The sequence below is a fragment of the Teleopsis dalmanni genome, chromosome X (genome assembly GCF_002237135.1).
Source record: "Teleopsis dalmanni isolate 2A chromosome X, ASM223713v2, whole genome shotgun sequence".
Lineage (NCBI taxonomy): Eukaryota > Metazoa > Arthropoda > Insecta > Diptera > Diopsidae > Teleopsis > Teleopsis dalmanni.
In genome coordinates this window covers 38,410,262-38,432,778 of record NC_051848.1, presented here as the reverse complement: position 1 = coordinate 38,432,778, position 22,517 = coordinate 38,410,262, and the positions used below count along the sequence as shown (strand labels likewise).

At 31.4% G+C, this 22,517-nt stretch overlaps 1 protein-coding gene across 1 annotated transcript in view; it reads left to right on the top strand.

Annotated features, from left to right (window-relative positions):
- LOC119688318 (guanylate cyclase 32E) overlaps positions 1-22,517 on the top strand; it is a 100,526-nt gene that overhangs the window by 71,564 nt on the left and 6,445 nt on the right. The window contains exons 11-19 of the mRNA XM_038102996.1: positions 4,029-4,172; positions 7,982-8,163; positions 8,397-8,517; positions 8,652-8,718; positions 18,698-18,795; positions 20,743-21,053; positions 21,195-21,364; positions 21,535-21,718; positions 21,933-22,073. Of these exons, the coding sequence (XP_037958924.1) occupies positions 4,029-4,172; positions 7,982-8,163; positions 8,397-8,517; positions 8,652-8,718; positions 18,698-18,795; positions 20,743-21,053; positions 21,195-21,364; positions 21,535-21,718; positions 21,933-22,073 (1,418 nt within the window). The remainder of the gene's footprint in view (positions 1-4,028; positions 4,173-7,981; positions 8,164-8,396; positions 8,518-8,651; positions 8,719-18,697; positions 18,796-20,742; positions 21,054-21,194; positions 21,365-21,534; positions 21,719-21,932; positions 22,074-22,517) is intronic.

Sequence of the window (22,517 nt, the reverse complement as noted above, 5' to 3'; positions counted from 1 at the left end):
CGAACGGTCATAAACCAGCTTACCTGATTTAGAGTTAAGACCCCGAATGTGGCCACCGAACACCCACGGCTCTTGAATAAGTCCTAGAGCAATGTTGTTGGTTTGGGCAATTCTGCACAGGGTGGCTGATGCTCCTTTTGCATGGTGCAGATTTGCCTGGAGCACTTTTAAAGTGCTCATTAGGTCTCGTTAAGAGACTTACGGACGAGACTTTCACGTTTGTCTCGTCGAGAACCTTTGTTTCTGGCACCCTTTGATTGCTCCAGTAAACATTTACTGAGTAAGGGTGGTTTAAAGATAGCGGTCCTAGGTTTACCTGCTACCGTAATCGGGCCCGTGGAGGGCATTGTGGACTTATTTCCTGAGGTGGGAATCTGAACAGCACGCCCACTAGCAGTGCCAACCGCCTTGCTAGTAGATGGACGTGCGTCTAGTTCCTCTTCCACAGGAATAGTCACCGTTGGGCAACTGTCCGTAAGGGATGTTGCCGGAGTCGAGGATGACTGGGTAGTTTTGTCATCCTTAACCACCTTTGAAGCTTTATCCATGGGTTGAGAAAGAGCGGGGGTGGTACCCTTAAGCATCAGTCTCAGGTGACCGAACCGGTATGCAATCCTACCTTTTAGTTCGGACAGCGACCTCATGGATTCGTCATCAATGACGAAAACAAGATGCAGCATCTGATCCTGCGTCAGTCTGCGTATCACTTTCCACCGTTTGGTGGAGAATTTGTTTTGAGAACCAATGGTAGCCAAAACTTTTTCGTTTGACAAAGTCAAACTTTGGGGAAAATAGCCACGAACTACATGAGTTCGTGGGAAATCCTTTTCCTCAACCACGTTAATGGCGAGCCCGCATTTGGCCCCTATGTGACCAGAAAATCGCTTGACCCACTCCGCGGTTTTGGCATCACTGCAGATGATAAGTAGCCACCCCGTTCTGGGCAAACACCCTTCGAACTCCGGCTGCATATCTTCACATTGGTGCTCTATGGCAACATCAATAATCGCCTCCTGGAGACGTGTTATTTGCTCTGTAGAGAGCGAAGTGCCAGCTGGATCAGCCGACGTGAAGCCTAAACGTACGCCTTTAACAGCTAGGCTGTACGATGGCTTGGCAAGTCCCACATGGCCTACCTTAGTTTTTTTAACGGTGGTCAAACCGGGAGATTGTTCCTCCGATCTGCCCCGCTTAATCGCAGTTGAAGACTGCGTGGCGATTTTTAGAGCTTCTGCTCTGCTAAGACCTGATGCCATAGCCGCCTTGAACCTTCTTTTCTCACTTCTTTTGAGGTGAGTGAATTTAGGAGACTCCAAAGTGAGGTTACCAACTTTGGAGCCAACGACAGTTAGACCGGACTTCTGAGAGACCACACTGTCGTTGTCGGACTCGCAAGAATCAGCAGCTTCGGAATTTGAAGACAATACTTCAATTATTTCCTGCCGCCTATCTTGAGGTCGCGACGAAGATTGACCTGGTACGATCACCGTTTCCGCGAGCGGAGAAAAAGACGGTGGCCCATCCGGATCCATCTTGATGCACACAGTAGCGCTGTCAAGATGGGTGGTGGCTTCCAGCCCAGTGGCCGGCACGTACACGGGTGAGTGTTCCGTAAAGGAATCATTTGGAGATGCCGTTAGAGTGACATCAAGCTCATCAATGTTATTTGAATTTTTATCCATGAAAAATTAGTTTAATATTCGGGAAGAGAGGTCACCCACGACATAGCCCGTTTATCGTGGGAAGTCTAATTTAAACTGGAGGTCGACAGGTATCCAGAGTTCGCATATTAAGGACCAACTATCCATGGCCATTCATCCCTCGGCATATGCTGTTCCACGTTGGATTTGAGCTTTAATTTAAGACGCTTTTGCTTGCGTCCGCCCGATTACAATTAGCCAGCATCCATAGTTGAGACATGACCATACTATGGATCTGTTTCTAGCCGCCCCCACGTAGAGGATGTAATCACACTACCGACAGTATACAACAGTTACGGCACATACACAAAGTACGTGTTTATCCCCCTGTGTATCTGACGGCGGACGGCCAACTTAAGTAGTATATTACTGATAAATTGAAATTTATACCTGTATAATTTTGTAATTAATTACTTTATTAAAGACTATATATTATAGAATAAATTAAAATCACAGATTTTATGACAAAATTATTTCTGTTTTCTAATTATTAAAAAAACCTTTTTTTTACATAAATAAGTATCTATAAATAATATACGACACAGGTAGACATCCCTAATCGACTTAAAAACTCTCTGATTTTTTAAATTCTGTATCTATCCAGCAAGTGAAAGAATCGATGCATTTTCAACTCTAACATTTGGATATTTCCTCAATTATTACAGATTATAGTGTATTTTGCATATGAACTTGGATTTCCATACTTATAGAATCTGGCTGTAGAATATACGCGGATTATATTTTTTGCACTAAATTTTTTCAGTAATGAGGCTCATTTTTGTTTTGGTGCAAATGTCAACAAATTAAATTTTCAGGCCTGGGTCAGTGAAAGTTCACTACTAACGTCAAAAAGGCCATGGCATCTATAGAAAGTTCAGTATATGGATTTTCTACTTTTTCAAATATTTTCAACAATAATTTTTTTTTACTTTTATTGATTAACTATATATCAAATTATTATGCTGAAGCCGTTTTAAGCTAGTGTATTTAAGCACTTATACTCTTTTTTAACTCGCAGTATTTTCAAAACCCCTCCTTACACCTTGACAGATTATTGTTTATCACTTCATCAGACTAAGCAATAATTGACCACAGATCTGTATACCTTCCCGAGGAGCCTGTAACCATTTTGATATACATGATATATAATTTTAAAATTTAATGAAAAAATAAAAAAAATTTTACAAATAGTTTATATCCAGCTACAGGTCACCTTTTTTGAATTAATCGTTTGTTGTGCCGAATATAAAATATATAAAAAAAATTATTAAAAAACCAGATCAAAAAACAAATACAAAATTTAATAATGAGAACCTAAAACAGAATCCCTTATTAGGATGGGTTATTAACTGTTCACTTCAATCTAATATCCTATTACATTATCGTCTATTAGGAGGTCTAAAGCCATTTCCCGCTTTTAATGAAAACTTAAATACCCGAGCTAAGTCCATTAGCTTGGGTACTGTAGAAAATAATTTCTTAATATTGTCAAATTAAGTAAAATGTACATTAGTCGCCACTAGAGCAGCGGTGAAAATGATTTAAGCGAATATTTAATAACCCACCATGGTTTTCTAACCAATAAAGATTAAATGACTTTTCTATTATAAAATCTATATTTTATTTTATTTTTATGGATTGAGATTACTAGATTTTTTTCCTATTAAAGAGAAGTCAACTTGCAAACCGATTCTGTATATTGTAAATATTGTTTTATATGGTATATTAGAAATTTAAAATTCTTTATAGACTGCTACTGGTATATCCAGATCTTTTCGATGTTTCAGACGTATTGGTAATGTACTTACCCTGGTTAGTTTATTTGCCTTTCAATTGTCTGCAATATTTCTGTAACCAAGAATCCAGAGAAAATATTACGTTTTTGAGATACATAACGGTCTAAAGCTGTTATTAATGTGATTTGGAGTAAACACAGAATCTTTAAAGCAACCAAAGTATTTAAAGTATAAATACGAAAGTTATTGCTCTATAATAATACATATTGGGATGAAAAACCTATATTAACATACGGTTATTTGTTTCAGGTTTTTAACCTTTTATATATGTAAAATAAATAATAAAAATAGTAAAATAAATAGTAAAATAAATTCTCTCAAAATTTTTAAGGATCTTACTAAGTTGTATAAATGGTATTAAGGATATTTTTCTTAAAGATCATGAAGAACAAAATAAATGTATTAGTGTAGTTTTTTTCATTAATAATAATAATAATAATATTCATCTTAATAAAGTAACTAATTTAATTTACAAAAATTAACTTTTAGTAATACCCTACATCTAAAAATTATATTTCCATTAATATCTTAGATTCATATAGATGCTAATGGGGATGCGGAAGGTAATTACACAGTAATAACATTGCAAAGTGACGCCAATACAGGATCTTCTTTGGCTAAAATGTCTATGCAACCAGTTGGATATTTTGTTTACAATAAAAAATCTCCCATTCCTGTAAGTATAAATGAAAATTTTTCAATTAATATTATATTAATGAACAATATTATTTGTTAAATACAAAAACCTTTCATATAAAGCAATATAAAACTTTTTAAGTATTTGGTTTTTAAAGTAAACCAAATATTAGGTGTACTAAAAAGTTGTCTTTAGTTAGCTTTAGTTATCTATATACCGCGTTCCTTAATTTCGATTGGATTAAGCTAAATTAAGAAACATAAGTTTTCGTGCAAAAAATAACTTTCAACAATTTAGTAAATGGTTGACCCAGTTTTGTTTGAGCGCAGAAATGTCCATCTATCAAAGAGAATATCGGTTGAAAATATAAATATTGTTTATGGTCCTATTTCGTCGATTCAATTCCAGTAATTTTGATATCAAAGATGCCCCACACACATTGTCACGGAAGACCAAATGTTGAAAATGTCGATGAAATCATAAAAATTGTCGAGTTCAACCGTCATGTAAGTACAGTTTCGATTACTCAAGAGCTATAGATTGCACAAAAAGTCATTGCACGTTTGGAACCATTTGAATAAGGCTGGATATGGAAAGAAGATGGATGTATGGTTGCCACACGATATAATGCATAAAAACCACATGGGCCGAGTTTGCATCTACGAATCGCTGCTGAATCGTAACAAAATTGACCCACTTCTGAGTTTATCGTGGATGACTTACGAGAACCTCAAGCAGAAATGATCGTGTTCGCATTGCGGCTAGCCGGCTGGCCAGGATTGATGACCAGGAAGGTGTCGGTATATGTTTAGTGGAATTGGCAAAGAATCTTCCACTACGAGCTGTTCTCCTACGGCAAAACTCTTAACTCGAAATTATACTATATATCCCAATAATTGGGCCCTATGAAAGAAACAATCGCCCATACACTGCCAGTTTTGGGCAATAGAGGAGGACTTGGGTTCCATCAGGACAACTCCAGGCCAGACACAACAATAATGACGCGCCAAAAGTTGAGAAAGCTTGGTTGGGAAGTTCTTATGCATTCACCTTATAGTCTAGACGTGTTACCAAGTGATTACCATCTAGAAATAAACAACTGGTCATTTTTAGTATATTGTAGAGATACTGCGAAGATATATGTGGAGCAGCTGATATTCTCACGCGTGCATGGAATATTTATTTATTTATCGTATTGGAATATACTTAGGAGAATTACAAACTTGAATAAATATTTATCTTAGCACAAAATAAATGTATAGATTTACAAAGATTTGATGTGCATAACAAAAATATTGCATTAGGAGTCATAACATACTCCAAACATCAGTCTTCTGTTAGCTATCACGAAAGATAGTTGCTTACCTTATAGTATGTGACCATATTACTTTTCAGTCCTCATACTTTCGTCCCGTGCACCTCACATTACGCGAAACATTTTTCGGTGCATTTCAAAGTTCAAAATATAAAAAATTTATTGAAATTGTTTTTTAATTTTTATTTTGTTTTTTATATGAAATTTAATCATTTAATTCTATTAATTTACTTAAGCCATTCATTAATTTTCAACGCATATGCAGAATGTGAATTTAATTTAAAAACAATTTAAATTAATTCTGCACAAATTTAATAACGAAAAAGTTCCATTCACATTAAAAATACATTTCATATAAAAACATTTTTGTATATCTTATGAATCGATGTTAAAAAAACACTTTATAAACAATAATTTCTGAATTAATTATTTGTAAAAGTGTAATTGCGGTCAAAGTAAATAATTGGAAATTAAGTTAAAAAAATATTAAGCCCATAATATCGTATTTCAGCATTATTTTAAGTATTTAAATAAAAATTAAATGCTTTTTGTATAGTCGGAATTTCATTTCTAATTTAAAATAATTTTAATATTAATTGAAATAAAATAAACTTAATAATTGTTTAAAATTATTTGTGTAAAATCGCAAAGTATCAAGTATCCATTTATTTTTGCTTAAGTGTTACTCGTATACTTTTTTCCAGAAGCAAATTAGACAACAGGTAATAATATACAGGGTTAGTAAATTGAACTATATTTTACCTATATGAAATTATATTTTATAAATTCAAATTACAAAAATTTGTGAAAATAATCAAAATTTCAGATAGCATTCACTCTAACTTGACGGGGTCACATTTTGCCTTGACTATGGCCCTCAAACGGTTAACAAATGAGTTGCATGCTTCACAAATGAAATCTTCCTCATCTCATCTTGTTCTACAAGTTCCAATTCCACAGATGGAATAGTCTACATCAGGCAAATTTGGAAGCCATTGTGTGGACGAAATGAAGTGTGGAACATGATTTTTTAACCATTGTTGGTTGACACGATCTTTATGAAACCGAAACCGGTGACGAGTCTTGTTGAAACGTCCATGGTCTACAACCGAAATGTTTGCATGCCCACGGCTCTTAATCAACTTCCAAAATATTTTCCAATTTCCCGATAATAAATCGCATTGATTTTGACACCAGACTCGATGAAAACGATTGAAGAACGTCCATTGGCGGTCACAGCTGCTCATACCATTACTTCAGATGGAAAATTACTTCGAGTGGCCACTTGTAGTCACAAATTTTCGTCAGTGTGTTCAGTTAAGTAACCACACGCAGTTAGAGTTTATGAACTGCTCAATGGTGAAATTTTTTTTTACCAGAGGACAAAATGTTCAGAAATTTGTCACGTTTTTCTTTGCTATTTCAGTAATTCCTTTTCTTTTTCGAGTCTAACTTTTTGTTGCTTTGGTGTAAGATCTTGGGCCTCTTGGGACTTGTAAAACTTTATCTTAAGCTCATTTTGAATATGCATCAGATGATTTGCTGGAATATTTTCAATACTTTGCTCATATGATTGCCACTACGACGTGGATTTCGTTCAAATATAACCTTCACTTTTCGAATTATGTCAGATGATGTTGTAGTTTTTTTTCGTCCACCATCATAGCATTTAGGTTGCTGCCTGTACTATAATAACAACTTATGACAAGATACTCAAACATTTTATTCAAATTGTTGTGTTTAAGCTCACGAATAATAGCTGGTTATGATTTTCCAGTCAAATATAACGCAATCACACTATAACGTTTGAATTCCGATTCGAATAACTTTTGTTCCATAAAACTTAGACACAAATACTTGTAGTAGTTTGTACACAATATAAAGACCTGTCATTCGTATGGATTTCACGTAGTTGAAAATATCACTTTGACAGATAGACCGACCTGTGTGTAGTTAGTAACACTTCAATCGTCTTACCCTGTATATAACCTTGGATGACAATTCTGTTTGCCATATATCACTAAAATAATTCTACAAAATCAGTACCATAAAATAGATGAACTTTTACAGTTCTAAAATATAATAATAAATTATTACGCATATCAAAAGTGGGAATCTATATTGCCATATATCACACAAACAATATTCCGAAATCAGGGCCGTAAAATGGATGACCTTTTGTAATTAGTTCTGGAATATAAATACGAGTATAAATTAACAATGGTTGTTAAATTTTTATTCAAACGAATTTTAAGAATATTGCCTTATGGTTCCTTATCTCATTTATCTACACAGAGTTTTTATATTAAAAGAACATAATGCAATGTAATGTACCTAAAATATATGTAGTTAATGTAGTTAATGTAGTCAATCATCATTTTGATATATTTGAGGTACTTTTGAACGCAATTGTAAACAAATTAAAAATTTATGTACCGAACAAAATTTTGATACGTTTTAAAAATATTTTATTTTGGTGTAAACGAAAAAAAAAAAAAATAATTACCCAATTTAATTTATGTTTTTGTTTTAGGAATTCCGTTATTATAAAAATGATCGCCCCATACAATGGCTCAAAGGGCGGCCTCCATTAGCAAAGCCCATTTGTGGCTTCCATGGTGAATTGTGCCCGACACGTAAATTGGACTGGCGTTACACAGTGGCTGCTTGCTTTTTTGGCTTTGTTGTCATCGTGGCTGGCATTTTTCTCATTAAGTAGTGAAGGCTCATTTGATTTTTTAATGTTATTTTTGATATATTAAAAGCTATACATATATATCTCGAAATGTACATATATACATCAATATATATGTATTTGCTATTAAGCAAGTTTATATACAAACATTAACCATAATAACTCAATGTTCAATATTGAATATTCGTTTCTACGAGTATCAAAATTTAGAAGTTAAAGTCTTTTAAATTTTTTAATTTTTATTCCATTGAAGGCATTATCGTTATGAGCAAACATTGGCGGGACTACTGTGGAAGGTTGATATGAAGGATGTCACAATTATAAATATTGATAATAATACGGAATGTAACAATTTCATGAAGAATAAAAGCATTGTACGTATGAAATTATGTGTTTACCGATAAATATAACATGTAACCATGACATTTAATTTTAATATTTTTGTATTTATTGTATATTCTCAAATGAAAAATTTTTAATTTATTGTTGTCTTCTGTGTAATTCGCAGTTTCAAATATGTAGACAAAGTATCCTGATGGGCGGAGATACCAACAAGAAAGCCTACACCAATATTGGTAAGTGAGTGAAACTAAATAACATACGTATATACTACAAAAAATATTTTAAATTATAAGAAATAATTTAATATTTAATGTTTTCAATATTTTTGTTAAAAAATTTATTATTGGCTTCAATTCATCCAACTAACTACTATTTAATAATTATCTTTAAAATCCAATACAAATTGCGTTTGTCAAAATAGTACACAAAATATATAAACGTGTCTTTCTTAGTACATCAGAATCATATATTCTATATAATAAATATATACAATGGATTACTTACTTATTTGGTCATAACAACCCGTTACCAACTTTCGGCCTGATGCAGCATCTATCTCACTCAACTTGATCCCTCCACCGGTTTTACAGTCTACCTCTACGGCTTCTACGGAATGGTTTATTTATTTAAAATTCATAAAAATACCATGGTAAATTTAAACCATAAAAAACTTGATTAAAGCAATTAAAGATCCACAAAGAATAACATAAAGGTTTAAATATATTAGATGATCCCACTTATTTAACATAAAAAAGGAATAGAAAATACATTTTTGCTGCTGTTAAAAATCATTTAACTTGGCTTAAGGAAATTTGATTACTTACTTATTTATTTAGCCATAACAACCCGTTACCAAGTTTCGAACTGGCGCAGCATGTCTCTCCAGACGTCTCTGCTGCGCTTCTTCTTCTCTAGTCTCCCACAACAAGTGCAGTTAGTACTCCCTCAACTTGATCACTTCACAAGAGACTTCCTTTAAATACTACCTCAAATAACTCTTTTGCTGAAGCATCTTCAGCCATTCTCACGGCATGACCAATCGAGCGAAGCCGCTGGATATTAATTCGCTGAATTATATCAATGTTGTGTTACAGCTCGTACAGCTCGTAGTTCATTCGGATGCGGTTGTTGTCGCCAACTCGTAGCAGACCAAAGATCTTATGAAAAACTTTTCTCTCGGAAACCCCCAGTGCTGATTCATTATTTTGTGATAACGTCCATGCTTGAAGGATCTTATGAAAAACTTTTCTCTCGGAAACCTCCAGTGGTGATTCATTATTTTGTGATAACGTCCATGCTTGAAGAATGTTTAATTTGATGAGATTTTTTAAAGCTTATATCGCGTCGGTTGCCACACTTAGTCTGAATGTTAGAATTTTTTAAAGTTCTTTCTACGCTTCGGTTGTATGACTTTATTATGTCAATTTTCAATTTATTAACTTGGCTATAATATTTTTTTTTGTTTTGCAAATTTTGAGTTTTGATATTTCTGATAGAGAGATTTTAATATTCATTTTTACAAAACATTTCTGCAAATTACCAGTATTTTCTTTTTTCCATTACTTAAAATCTACTACCATTTTTTCACACTTTATGATATCAGTTCACCAGGACATTTTGTTACAAAATAGATATCTTTCAACGCATTAAATATTTGATTTAAGTAATAAACTTTATCCATATAATTATGGATAAATTATTTTTAAAAACCTTAAAGGCTTATATGTTACATATGGCAGTGCAACTCTCTTTCTAATAGTCACATTATTCGGCACATACCTTTTTAAATATATACCATAGATCAATTTCGGTTGTTAACCGACCAATTCTTTTTAATTCGAAAACTAGAAGTTTTGGCGTTCTAATATAACTTATATATATATAATTTGTTAATAAATTTTCTCAGCAAATTAACAAAAAACTCCATGTCCAAATACATAAGTCAAAGCCAACACTGACTCTGAGCTTCAAATTTGACAGGGTTTTTGATATTTTCCACCCTTGATATTTGCAGTCTTAAAAAAATTATTTATGAATAATACTCGAAACAGCTGTATGGTCAGCTAAACATTCAACTGATAAAAAAAAATAATAATAAATTTTATTGTTGCAATTTATTACTATTTAAAATTATTAAATATAATAATTTTAATAGTAATAGTAATATAGTTACAACCGTCATAACTGAGGTTAAAATAAAATTTAATATAAAATAATTTACTGTATACTAATAATACTATTAAATCAATATAATATGAATGAATAAATCAATATGAGAATGAATGCCTTCAATAATTCGCAAAATGATAACATAAAACACGTAATTATTGCAAACAAATTCATTTCATCAATTTCAAAACTCATTAACAATAATAAAAAATCATTATCCTTATTAGACTCAATTAATAAGATTTTATACAAAAATTATGTATTTCCATCAGCCGCAAAATGAATGTGTAATGAATAATTAATGAACGAATCCCGGGGTTCCTACTTTAAATTACACACTGCAAATTCTGTGCTTAAAAACTCGCTGAAGGTTTTAAAACAAATTTAATACGTATTTCTCAGTATTCGAATAAAATTATAATTCAAATCAAAAATAAATCTATTAATAACAAATCGATGTATACGATACAAAGGCTTACTTCCACAACGGGTCATGAATAATTATTATCCTTCCGTAATTTTATTTTTCCGATATGAACATGTGAGTTTATTTCATTGAAATTGGAATTGGAGTGCACAAGTATCTCTATACTTACTAAGGGAATAAACAAGAGATTGTAATAAATACAATAAATTATAATGAATAAAAAATAATCAGAGCTTTAAAAAAATGAAATAATGTAAAAATAAATTGTCTTAACCGCACAGTTTGCTAGGAGATCAACAAGGATTTCGCTTTAAGAATGCTGTTGTAGGTTTATTTTACAATAGAACAATTAACATTAGACTTTCTGCAAAGCCATCAAATTATCAGTTAGTCGAGTCTAATTAGTACCCTTTATATAGAGCAACATAATTATTATTTATGTATTGTAAGTAATACCCATCTCCTATAAACATTAAACGATGTAATCTAGTCGTACTCGAAGTCTTGAGAGCGTTGTATTTTTTTTATTTCAAACATTTTCCAAAACAAATTTTTCTAATATATTTGGACTATCTTTGAAGCACAAGACTATCTTTGAAGCACAATATTATATTATATATGATTATATTATATATATATGATTAAAGTTTTTTGAAGATCTCCCAGTTAGCTAAGATACATACAGCGGTAATATTTTATATAACGAATATAAAAAGATGCCTTCGACAGAAAATATTGCACTATATATCGGTATTATAACAAAGCTGCACAATTTTCTTAAAATCCCGAAAATGATCAATTCTTAGCACAATCAAAATGATTTATAATAATTTATTTAATCGACCGACTTTAAATCCTTGCAAAAATTGAAAAAAATATGAATTAACATTTGTTTGTACTTTTGTGAGAATTTGAGTTGCTGTTCCTCAATAATTAAATTTAATTAAAATAATTAAAATTTAATTAATTATTATACGAGTTGATCATAAGTGTTTGTTACCCCTTTGTTCTTTACAGACTACCTTCGCTATGATGTCCATACAACCCTATCTTACATTTTTATAGTTAAAAAGGAAAACGTAGGTTTAATCAGGGTCTGTCTTTAAGCATAGTCGTATCAACAAAGTTAATAAAATTTATTCGGTGTAATCAAAAATTATTGCTACCAATGAAAACAGCAATAAATCGTACCAGTGGTACTGAGTAATCGAAAAACTTAATTTAGAGAGCTTACTAAGGCTTTGAATGTTTGGATTGTGTATATATGAAAAATACGAATACTGCTTGAATACCGCATTTAACACAAAAAATTCCATAGCTTAAACATTTTTAAACCTCATTTAGAATAGTTTATGTAGAACAAGCGTCACTGTTTACATATTTTTTTAACTATTTATAGATCACGAATCTTTAACTACTCTGTGAAAAGAATAAAGTCTAAAGAGAATACAGAATAAAGAGAGTAATACACTGGAAGGGTAAAAAAGTTCCAAAGATGACGAAAACTTGCTTTCTACCGTGATATAGTCTATAGATATTCTTAATACTATATATACAAAACTATTACTATTTTTTGCGATATCAAAAGCGAGTAACTGATTGATTTTCTCGACAATGATTGGGGTCGTACAATAACTGAAACATGCTATTGCTTTACTAAGAAGTTCATGATATGTATTTGGAATTGACTAATAAGCAACAGAGTTTCCCTGGTCACTCAGGTCTCAACTGGAGTGATTAATTTTTGTATTCAAAGTTCAAGGTTTAGTTTGGAGAACATAAATTCTAAACAAATAAAAAGTTAATTTTCACTGTAAATTAATATTTTTTTAAGACATCGGCACAATACATAATTTGAAAGGGTGAAGGAAATTAAAAAGCATCATTCGGAAAGGTGTATTAAAATTATGGTATATTTAAAAATAAATAACATAAGAATATTGCGAAAGATATTTTCTATTATTGAGTGCAAAACTTGATGAATATTCATTGTAATTCGGGTTCTGTCGTCATGGCGTTATTAACAATGAAGGAATTTCGTATGAGATAGTCACGTTGATAGTTGACAGTCACATCAACCAAAGTATCTATGAAAATTTTTGTTTTACTCACTTAAAATCTATAAATAATTTTCCATACAAATAGATACTAAGATATAAGCAAAAAAAAATATTTAGTAATAGATTGATACGAGGGTATGTCTGTAATTTCATCAATAATATTTACGCAAAAAACCTAATATCACAATATCACAAATATTGCATCAAACTTTATACACCCTTTCCGACGATATGTAATAGAAAACACTTACGAGTTTGCTTTAACTTCTTCGATGTATCTTTGTAACTTTAGCTTAATCTCAAGGATATACGCCTACACATACAAACAGCTTTTCTCACTCTTGGCAACCTTTTGCAAAGATAAATATTATGACAGAAATATTGTGTAAGGAACGTCACGGGTTAACTTTTTCAATTGCTCTTCAGCTTTAATGTTTTAATTTATTATTCATCAGCTCTCATGAAACAGAACATACATTAAGACTGAAAAGTTTTCGGAAATTCTCATTTAAAATTCGCGCGCTGTATATTTTTCGATATTTTAAGTTTATGTAGTTTGGCAGCACTGTCCTTAATTACTATGCCAAAAATGAGCTCGATCTGTCAGACAGTTCGTTTACGGCAGCTGTTGAAACCAGTTCACCTCAGTAGTGCGTTGCGAAATGTCTTCGACGGTCGTACGACCGTCCTGGAAGGCTTTGTACCACTCATAAACTTGAGTTTTCGATAAAACTGATTCCCCATAAGCCTTTTGTAGCATTCGCAACGATTCTGCACACGAAATTTCGTTCGAAACACAAAATTTGATGCAAACTCTTTGTTCAATATTTTTTTCCATTGTTTTTTTCGCAACGCCCTACTGAGGTGAACTGGTTTCAACAGCTGCCGTAAACGAACTGTCTGACAGATCGCGCTCATTTTTGGCATAGTAATTAAGGACAGTGCTGCCAAACTACATAAACTTAAAATATCGAAAAATATACAGCGCGCGAATTTTAAATGAGAATTTCCGAAAACTTTTCGGTCTTAATGTAAAGCTTCCTAAACAAAGCAATTTTTTTATGAAAGCTGAGGCTCACAAGTCAATCAATTTCATAAGGATTTAGTATAGCAACATAAATATAATTATGTAAGGATATTGAAAATAAGGAAATTTATATAGATTTTATGCGTACACTTAAGTAAATCAACTCATCAATATATCTATAATTTTAAATCCAATATTAAATAACAATTATTATGAGGCTTTCTGTCTTTGGGAGACTTTCTGATAGTTTCAAGAGTTGTATCTTATTAAACAGTTGTGATGCCTAAAACTTTAACGTGCATCCGTACAAATATAGTCCTCCTATTTTATTTATTTGAACATTAATAAATTGGTTTAACATCAATATTTTACAATATTATATATAAAATTAATGTTAATTTGTGGTGACCGCGATGTCCACTTTGCAATAAAAATTAAAGATAAACAAATTTGTCTATATACCATTGTTGATAAGAAAATAAACGACTGTTATACTCATCAACTGGCAAATGAAGAACAGGATCAAACCATAACAATATGGCAAAAGAGTTAATGCAATATAGCCTGTAAAAAAAATCGACAGCTAGACTGATATCTAATATAATCATCTGGCTTAAACGGAAATTGGAAGACTCAAATTACTATCTTACTCAAATGATGGTCAAACATGAGTACCTGTTTGGATTTATGACGACGTAGACTGTGACGACGCACAGTCTAGAATAGGTTTATACTAAAAAAAGAGATAAAACTTCGAATTGGACCAAATGGAACCTTAATACTTATCAGACTAGATTCATCTAAGCCAGAAAGCACGGACGTAAAGCAGCGAAATTGGGTGTTAGTGAAGCGGGCGGTATTATTGTGCAAGTGCGAGAGTGCTAGCGGTAGACTCTGTGACCAAGGTCAAGAGAGCCACGGTTGAAGAGAGGGATGATGAAGGGATCAGAGGCCCACTCATCGAGAAAAAAGGACTATTCTATCATATCTACGCAGTACATTAAAATAATTTATAATCGATAAAATCGTTGACTTTAATTTCATTCAATTGAAATAATAGTGCTTGCATAAAGCACTAAACGACATGAAATAACCACTGTAATAGCAAAACTGATTTCATGTTTAATGTTAATCTTTTCTTGCCGCGAGAGATGCGTCTTTATGACGAAAAGATAATATTTAAAAGTTAGACGGATTCGAATAGCAAAGAAAAGACAAGGACAAAAATTTTAGTTAATTTATTGAAACTTGGCTGACCATACAATGAAAATTCGCTGAATGAGATGAAGTTCAAGCCCAAATCTATCTATTGAGTTCGTACCCCAAATATATGGAGGATTTGGTCATTTCATTTGAAGTAGTCTACTTTGACGAAATACATTTTGATTTATTGAGAAAATATTTTGCTATTGTTTTTATTAATTTTGAAAACGTTTTACATAGAATGCAATCTGTATTCGGGTTTGATAAGAGGAGTCTAATTAGCGATATCTGTCTGTCAATCAGCGCTTTTTCTGTTTCTATGCAAATATATCTTTAAGTCTTTAAATTATATGAATAAAACTTTACGTAGTCATATTGTGTAAATGCAGATAAGTAAAATTTAATGTACGTAAAAAACGTTTAAAAATTTAAGAATTACAGCAAAATTTTTATAATTGTAGCGTTGAATATTTCGCGGTATATTTGTTACATATTCCATTAATTGAATTTTTGTGGCTGACCTGAATTTTTCAATTGTTTCGAATATTATGAAATACTGATCTTAAGTGGTCTTTGGAAATATTTGTTGGCTTTATAAGTCGGCATATGCAATAATTATTGGACTCAAGTGCCAGGCTTTGAATTTTGGATGTGTCAAATTTGAAGCAAACGTCAGGAGTGTTTATTATCCTTACGACTTTAATTTTTATTTTATGTGATTTGAAATTTATTTATTTAGATTTTATGAAGCTAATCAAATTTATTTAAATATATAAATAAATTAAATAGTTGAAAGTTAAATAAACATTTAACTAAATTAAAATATAATTATTATTATTATAATTATTATTATTAAAGAGAAGGGATCTTGCACTGCGACCTAAAAATCTCTTAGTGTTTCTCCAAATCAAATTTCTTTAATGAAAAACAGTATAGAGCCTATCTTTCCTAGTCTTGGATCTTTATGATCCATGAAATATTCCGCGGAAGATGTTTCTGCCGCTTGTGCATCAGTGCCGGGTACTCCCCAAGCAGGGCATTATGCAGATTCTCTCTCTTCTCTACAATATTTACCGTCAAAATTGAATTGAATTTCTAACTTCGATAGGTGATTATAATTATTCAACCTACAGTAACCGGTCAATAATCCGACATTAACTCAGGTTATTTTTTGATTTAATTTAATTTCATTTCATTTAAGGTAATCTATTTAGGTTTATAGATATATAAAAAATTACTTAAAAGCATGAAAAACAGTAGTTTTTATTTTGCTCTTTTTGGAAATTCTTTCATAACTTTTAATGAACGATATTTTTAATAAATCTCATTTTATATCCATGAAGTAGCATAATTTAAGCAAAAATAATATACTTTAATAAAACACATTTTGTTAACAAATTTAATTGTAAAATACAATAGAGACAGAATAGAGACTCTGCTTCGTGCAATTTTACTTAAAATAACTTTATTTTTTACAAAACATCACTCAACTGCAGTTGTGTTCCGGAAAAAGATACAAGGATTATATTGCACTAACCAGCATGCAAATGAACGTCTAAGCGGTGTTTCCAGAGCTCAAGGGACTACTTACATTTACAGAAATAAAACTAAAAAATAAATTGCAGCAAATACTTTGGAAACAAGAGCTATTTTTAAAAGCATTTATTAAAAAGAAATTATTTTATAGTTTGAAGCAAAAAAGTACTTACCACTGAAAGTGAAAATTACTGAGAATGGTATTTCAAGGCACAAAAAAAAACAATCGTTGTAAACAACCTTAAAGCATAATAACTCATGAAAATACATTGTAAAATAAAAAAGTAAGAATAAGCTTTATTCTGTTTTTATATGCTAAATAGGTTCTAGAAAAAATCTTACTTGTTTTTGGAAAAGATTAGCAGCATTTTGGAATTATTTTTTTTTATTAAGGAGATAATAGTTTTGTGTTAAAAGTAATTGCAACGGAGAGATAAGTAGAACTTCGAGATTTGCTATACAACAAACAAATACTTTCAAACAAATTAAATATATGGTATACCTCTCAGCTGTTCAGTTATAATTCTGTTTAAATAATGTAGAAGTGTTAAAGCCTTAAGACCCCCACAACATTTTTGTCGAACATTTAAAATGTTATTTCAGCGAGAGATTCCCTTTTACATTTGTTTTTTTTTTACTTACTTAATTGGCCATTACAGACGTGAATCGTACAGTAACCTCCTCCAACCAACCCGATCAATGGCCTGCTGTATCGTCAGTTGATTGTGTCCAATGCCAACGACTACTAAATCAAACACCACTTGTAATCGGAGCCTTTTTAATTCGTACGACATAACTAAGCAGCGAAGCTGCTGAATAATTATATCCTTAACTATTGCAATGTCATGGTATAGCTCATATAGGTCATCGCTTCATAAAATTCAATACTAGTTACCAACTCGTTAGGGACCACAGATCTCTCAAAAAAATTTTCTTTCGAAAGCTCCTGATACTTTCTGTTCTCTATTGATTTTTACCCTAGCTTCTGTACCATACAGCTTGTCGAGAAATAGCTTTATATCTCAATTGCCTATTTTACCCGAAATAACATCTCTTGACAAAAGATATAAGTCTTCGTGAAGACTTAAGGTTGACGTCACTTTTGATAGTTATGCTGGTTCCCAACACAGTCTTTCAGTAATTAAAACTTACAATTGTTGACGTAGTTCCCAAGGCATTGAGAAAATTTTTTTATTAACCAAAAAAACTTTATTTTTTCTAATTTCGACAAGATCCATTTGTTTTGCTTGTTCTCTTAAGTTACAGTTCATTAAATAATTGACTATTCTATATAAAGCAGAATTGAATATTGTTTTTTTTTTGATTATTTATTATTAATTTTTTTTTATATAATAAAAATTTTATTATTATTAATATTTTTATTAAAAATATTAATAATAACAATAGTAATAGTAACATTAGTGGACATTAGTAAAATTGAACTTTCGTAAAATTGAGGTTCATTACATTTAAAGTCTATTGTATTTCCCAATTTTAGTACCATAATTTAAAAACTCTGGTCTATTGTGTTGAAAGTATTCTATGTAACAGAAAATAGTTTTTTAGGTTGTGTTCTAGATATTTAGACACAATAGTTATTCCTTATTTTAAGCCGTATAGACTGTTATGAACTATAGCATATATATTAATAATATAAATAATATATATTTATAATATATAATAATACATATTTATAATATATAATACTATATATATAATAATATTCCATTAATTATTAGTATACGCAATGGTATATATTTTTATAATTATTTAAATTTTTTTAATTACAGGTTTATATCGTGGAAATATTGTAGCCATGAAGAAGGTTCATAAAAAAAGTGTAGATATAACACGAGCCATAAGAAAGGAACTTAAACAAATGCGTGAGGTGAGTTTCTCATTCATCATCTTTTACATTTTATTAAAAAAAAACAATTAATTTAATTAAAAGTTAATATCACTTCTCGGCAATATGATTTTAAATATCAAAAAAAAAGTATAAATACAAAAATATACAAATATTATTAGTCAAGATATACGAGTATATAAAATGTTAATATACGCAAATTCAAAAACAAATACAATTTTAGCAAATTAGTTCAATTTTTTTAAAGTCTATAGATAATGGCGAAATGATGGCAATTCACCAAGCTGTAAAATGGGTTCTATGCAATCGAACATCCGATTTACCAATCTCAATTTTTTCTGATAGCCAAGCTGCCATCAGATCACTGATTAGCACCTCAGCCACATCAATCACAACTCAAGACTGCCGTGCTTCACTAAATGACCTAGCTAGGTTTGTTAGGGTCAAACTTATTTGGGTTCCTGGTCACAAGGATATCACAGGAAATTGTAGGGCAGACAATCTAACCAAGGCAGGTGCTCTTCTCCCTAACATCAACCTCTCTGATATAGGCGTCCTACTTGCTACAGTTAAACTGGTAATCATACAAAAATACCTGAGTATAGCCAAGCAATACTGGGCTGACGAACCTCAATGTCAGATTTCTAGGTTGACTTGGCCGAACTTTGACAAGAAAAGAACCCGTCAGCTACTTCAACTAAGACGGAACCTGCTCAGCACTACGGTATCTGTGCTGACGGGACACTGCGTAATAGGAAGGCATGCTATGAGACTGGGTCTCCCCTTTAACGACTTTTGTCGAGGCTGTGGCTCTGAGGATGAGGAGGAGACTGTACTCCATCTCATGTGTCAGTGCCCTTCCCTAGCCAGAAGAAGATTAAAAATCCTTGGATCTCCTTTTCTAACTGACCTGACTGAGTTGTCATCCTGTAATGTTAGGGACCTAGCCAAGTTCATAGAACTGTCAGGTTGGTTTTCCTTTGCATAATGGGGGAGTCGTTACCTTTCTTTCGGCGTTAAATGTATACTGATTAAAATCTATATACAAATAACGTAACTCCTGTGGTACCACAACGGGCCTTTATTTGTGCTTAAGTGGGCTTTTTGGGATACAAGGCCGCCACTCCAACCTATACCTATACCTATAGATAATGTTTGCGTTCATGAAGACGTCTTAATCAAGACCGATGCACTCTGGAGATAATTTAATCATCTTGCTTTAAAGAGTGTGCCTACAGTATACCATGTGGCACCTTTACTATAAAATCGAAAGCAATCCAGTGTAGTTTAAATAACTTTCAAAAGAATAAATCTGAAGGGCCAGTGACGGTATAGTAAGGGCGCTTTGATAGCTATAAAATAGGCTTCGAGTTTTCTTTACTTCAAAAGTAAATTTTTTTTGTAACAAACCTACTGACGTGTAACACTTTATCAAAATTTTTTGCCGTTGGACATTTTTTTTATTTTGATATAATTAAAAACTATCAAAATACTTACTACTGGACATAGACAAAAACACTATTATTTCATTCACTATAACAGCTCGTTATTTTTTATCTAATCTATTATTTGTAAGTTAATATTTTAAATGGTTAGCTTTTGAACCATTCAACTTATAGAATGGAAAAGAATATTTCAACCTATATGGATGACTCAAAAATGAACTACGAGGTAGGACCAGGAATCTTCTCGTCTTCTGCAGCTATATAAAATTCTCTTAAGCTACCTAATAAAGCCACGGTTGTTCATGCTGATATTTTAGCCTTAAATTAAATTAGATTAAATTAAAATTAATTTAATTAAATTAAAATAAGTTTATGTTGTTAGCATATAAAAATATTGTGCACTTTTCTATTTAAAATTCATTTTAATTGGTACTTTTAAGATTAAAATCAATCATATTCCTTCTTCTATATCTTCTTACGAATGTCTCTGCTAATTTGATGAAATATTTTAAATTTTTTACAGATCCGTCATGAGAATATAATTAATTTCATTGGTGTATCTATAGATCATGGTTCAGTTATTATATTTACTACTTATTGTGCTCGAGGCAGCTTAGAAGATGTATTGGCTAATGACGACTTACATTTGGATCACATGTTTGTGTCTTCGTTAGTAAGTGACATACTCAAAGGCATGATATATTTACATGATTCCGATATAATATCGCATGGAAATTTGCGTTCCAGTAATTGTTTAATTGATTCGCGCTGGGTATGCCAAATAAGTGACTTCGGTTTGCATGAATTTAAAAACGGGCAAGATGAACCACGCAAGTACGTAAGCAATAAATGTATTCATTGCTTTTATAATATATACATATATATTTTTTCTAAGTCAAATAACTATGTCAATAATGATGAAAATAACTTGCAATTTCTTATTTAACATGTCTACATCATATTGACGAACGAAAGAAGAGAATTGAATTTGAAACGTGCTTTATGGAGAGCACCAGAGCTTTTACGAGATCCAACGCATTTACCACGCGGAACACAAAAGGGCGATGTCTATTCATTTGGTATTGTTTTATATGAAATAATTGGCAGAAAAGGACCGTGGGGAGAAACCAACTACACTCACGAGGGTAAAACCACAAAATTAAATGAAATTATTATATTTCCCTAACACTTCCTTCACAAACAGTTTTTTTTTTAAATTAAGTATTTATTGATATAAATACAATCACAAATGAATGGAATAATGATAATAAAAAAATTTATGAATTCATTTTTTACTATTTTTACTATTGAATAGAAATTGTGAAGTTTGTTAAACAACCAGAGCTACTGCATCATGGCTACTTACGTCCCTCAATCACACAATTGGATATACCAGATTACGTGCGACAAACATTGCGCTTATGTTGGGAAGAGGATCCCGAAACTCGTCCCGACATACGCCTGATACGCATCAAGTTAAAGGAGTTGCAAAGTGGACTGTAAGTAATTAATAATATTTAAATCAACTTAATGATTTCAGTAAAATTTCTTATCTAAAATATTTAAAGTCATATTTCAATTCATGCAAATATCACATCATTGTCATTTTCAATTTACATGATCCGGAATATATATTTATATATATATTTCAATCAAGCATTTCTTATACTTATCTTTTATATGTTAATATAACGTACCATTTTATTTTTGTAGAAAATCGAATATATTTGATAATATGTTATCTATTATGGAAAAATATGCATATAATCTGGAGGGTCTTGTCCAAGAACGAACCAATTTATTATACGAAGAAAAGAAGAAGACCGATATGCTGTTATATCAAATGCTACCACGGTAAAAATATAATATAAAATGATAATATATTTATTATAGTAATATTTTAAAAAACGACAATGCAGATAAATAATAATTTTAATTCAATATTTAAAACATTTTTGCATTTCAATGTCCTATAACTTACAACTTTTGCAGTTATATTGAAAACAAAAAGATTGCTTGTAAAAAATAAAGTCGGCAATGTTGATAATGTAATATGTGCTACACTGTTTGCTAATATACTTGCTTAGTAATATTTAAAAAAACACTTTTAATCGGAATCGAAAAAATTAGTATTCACGGTTAACAAATTTTCATACAACTTGATTCATGGGTATTTCTATTCAATTGCCATTTTTTACTTCGTTTATAATACCAATCTTTCAATTATTTCAATTATAAACATATATTTTTTACACGAAATTTAAATAAACTAAGTCATATGATTCTTAACTAATATAT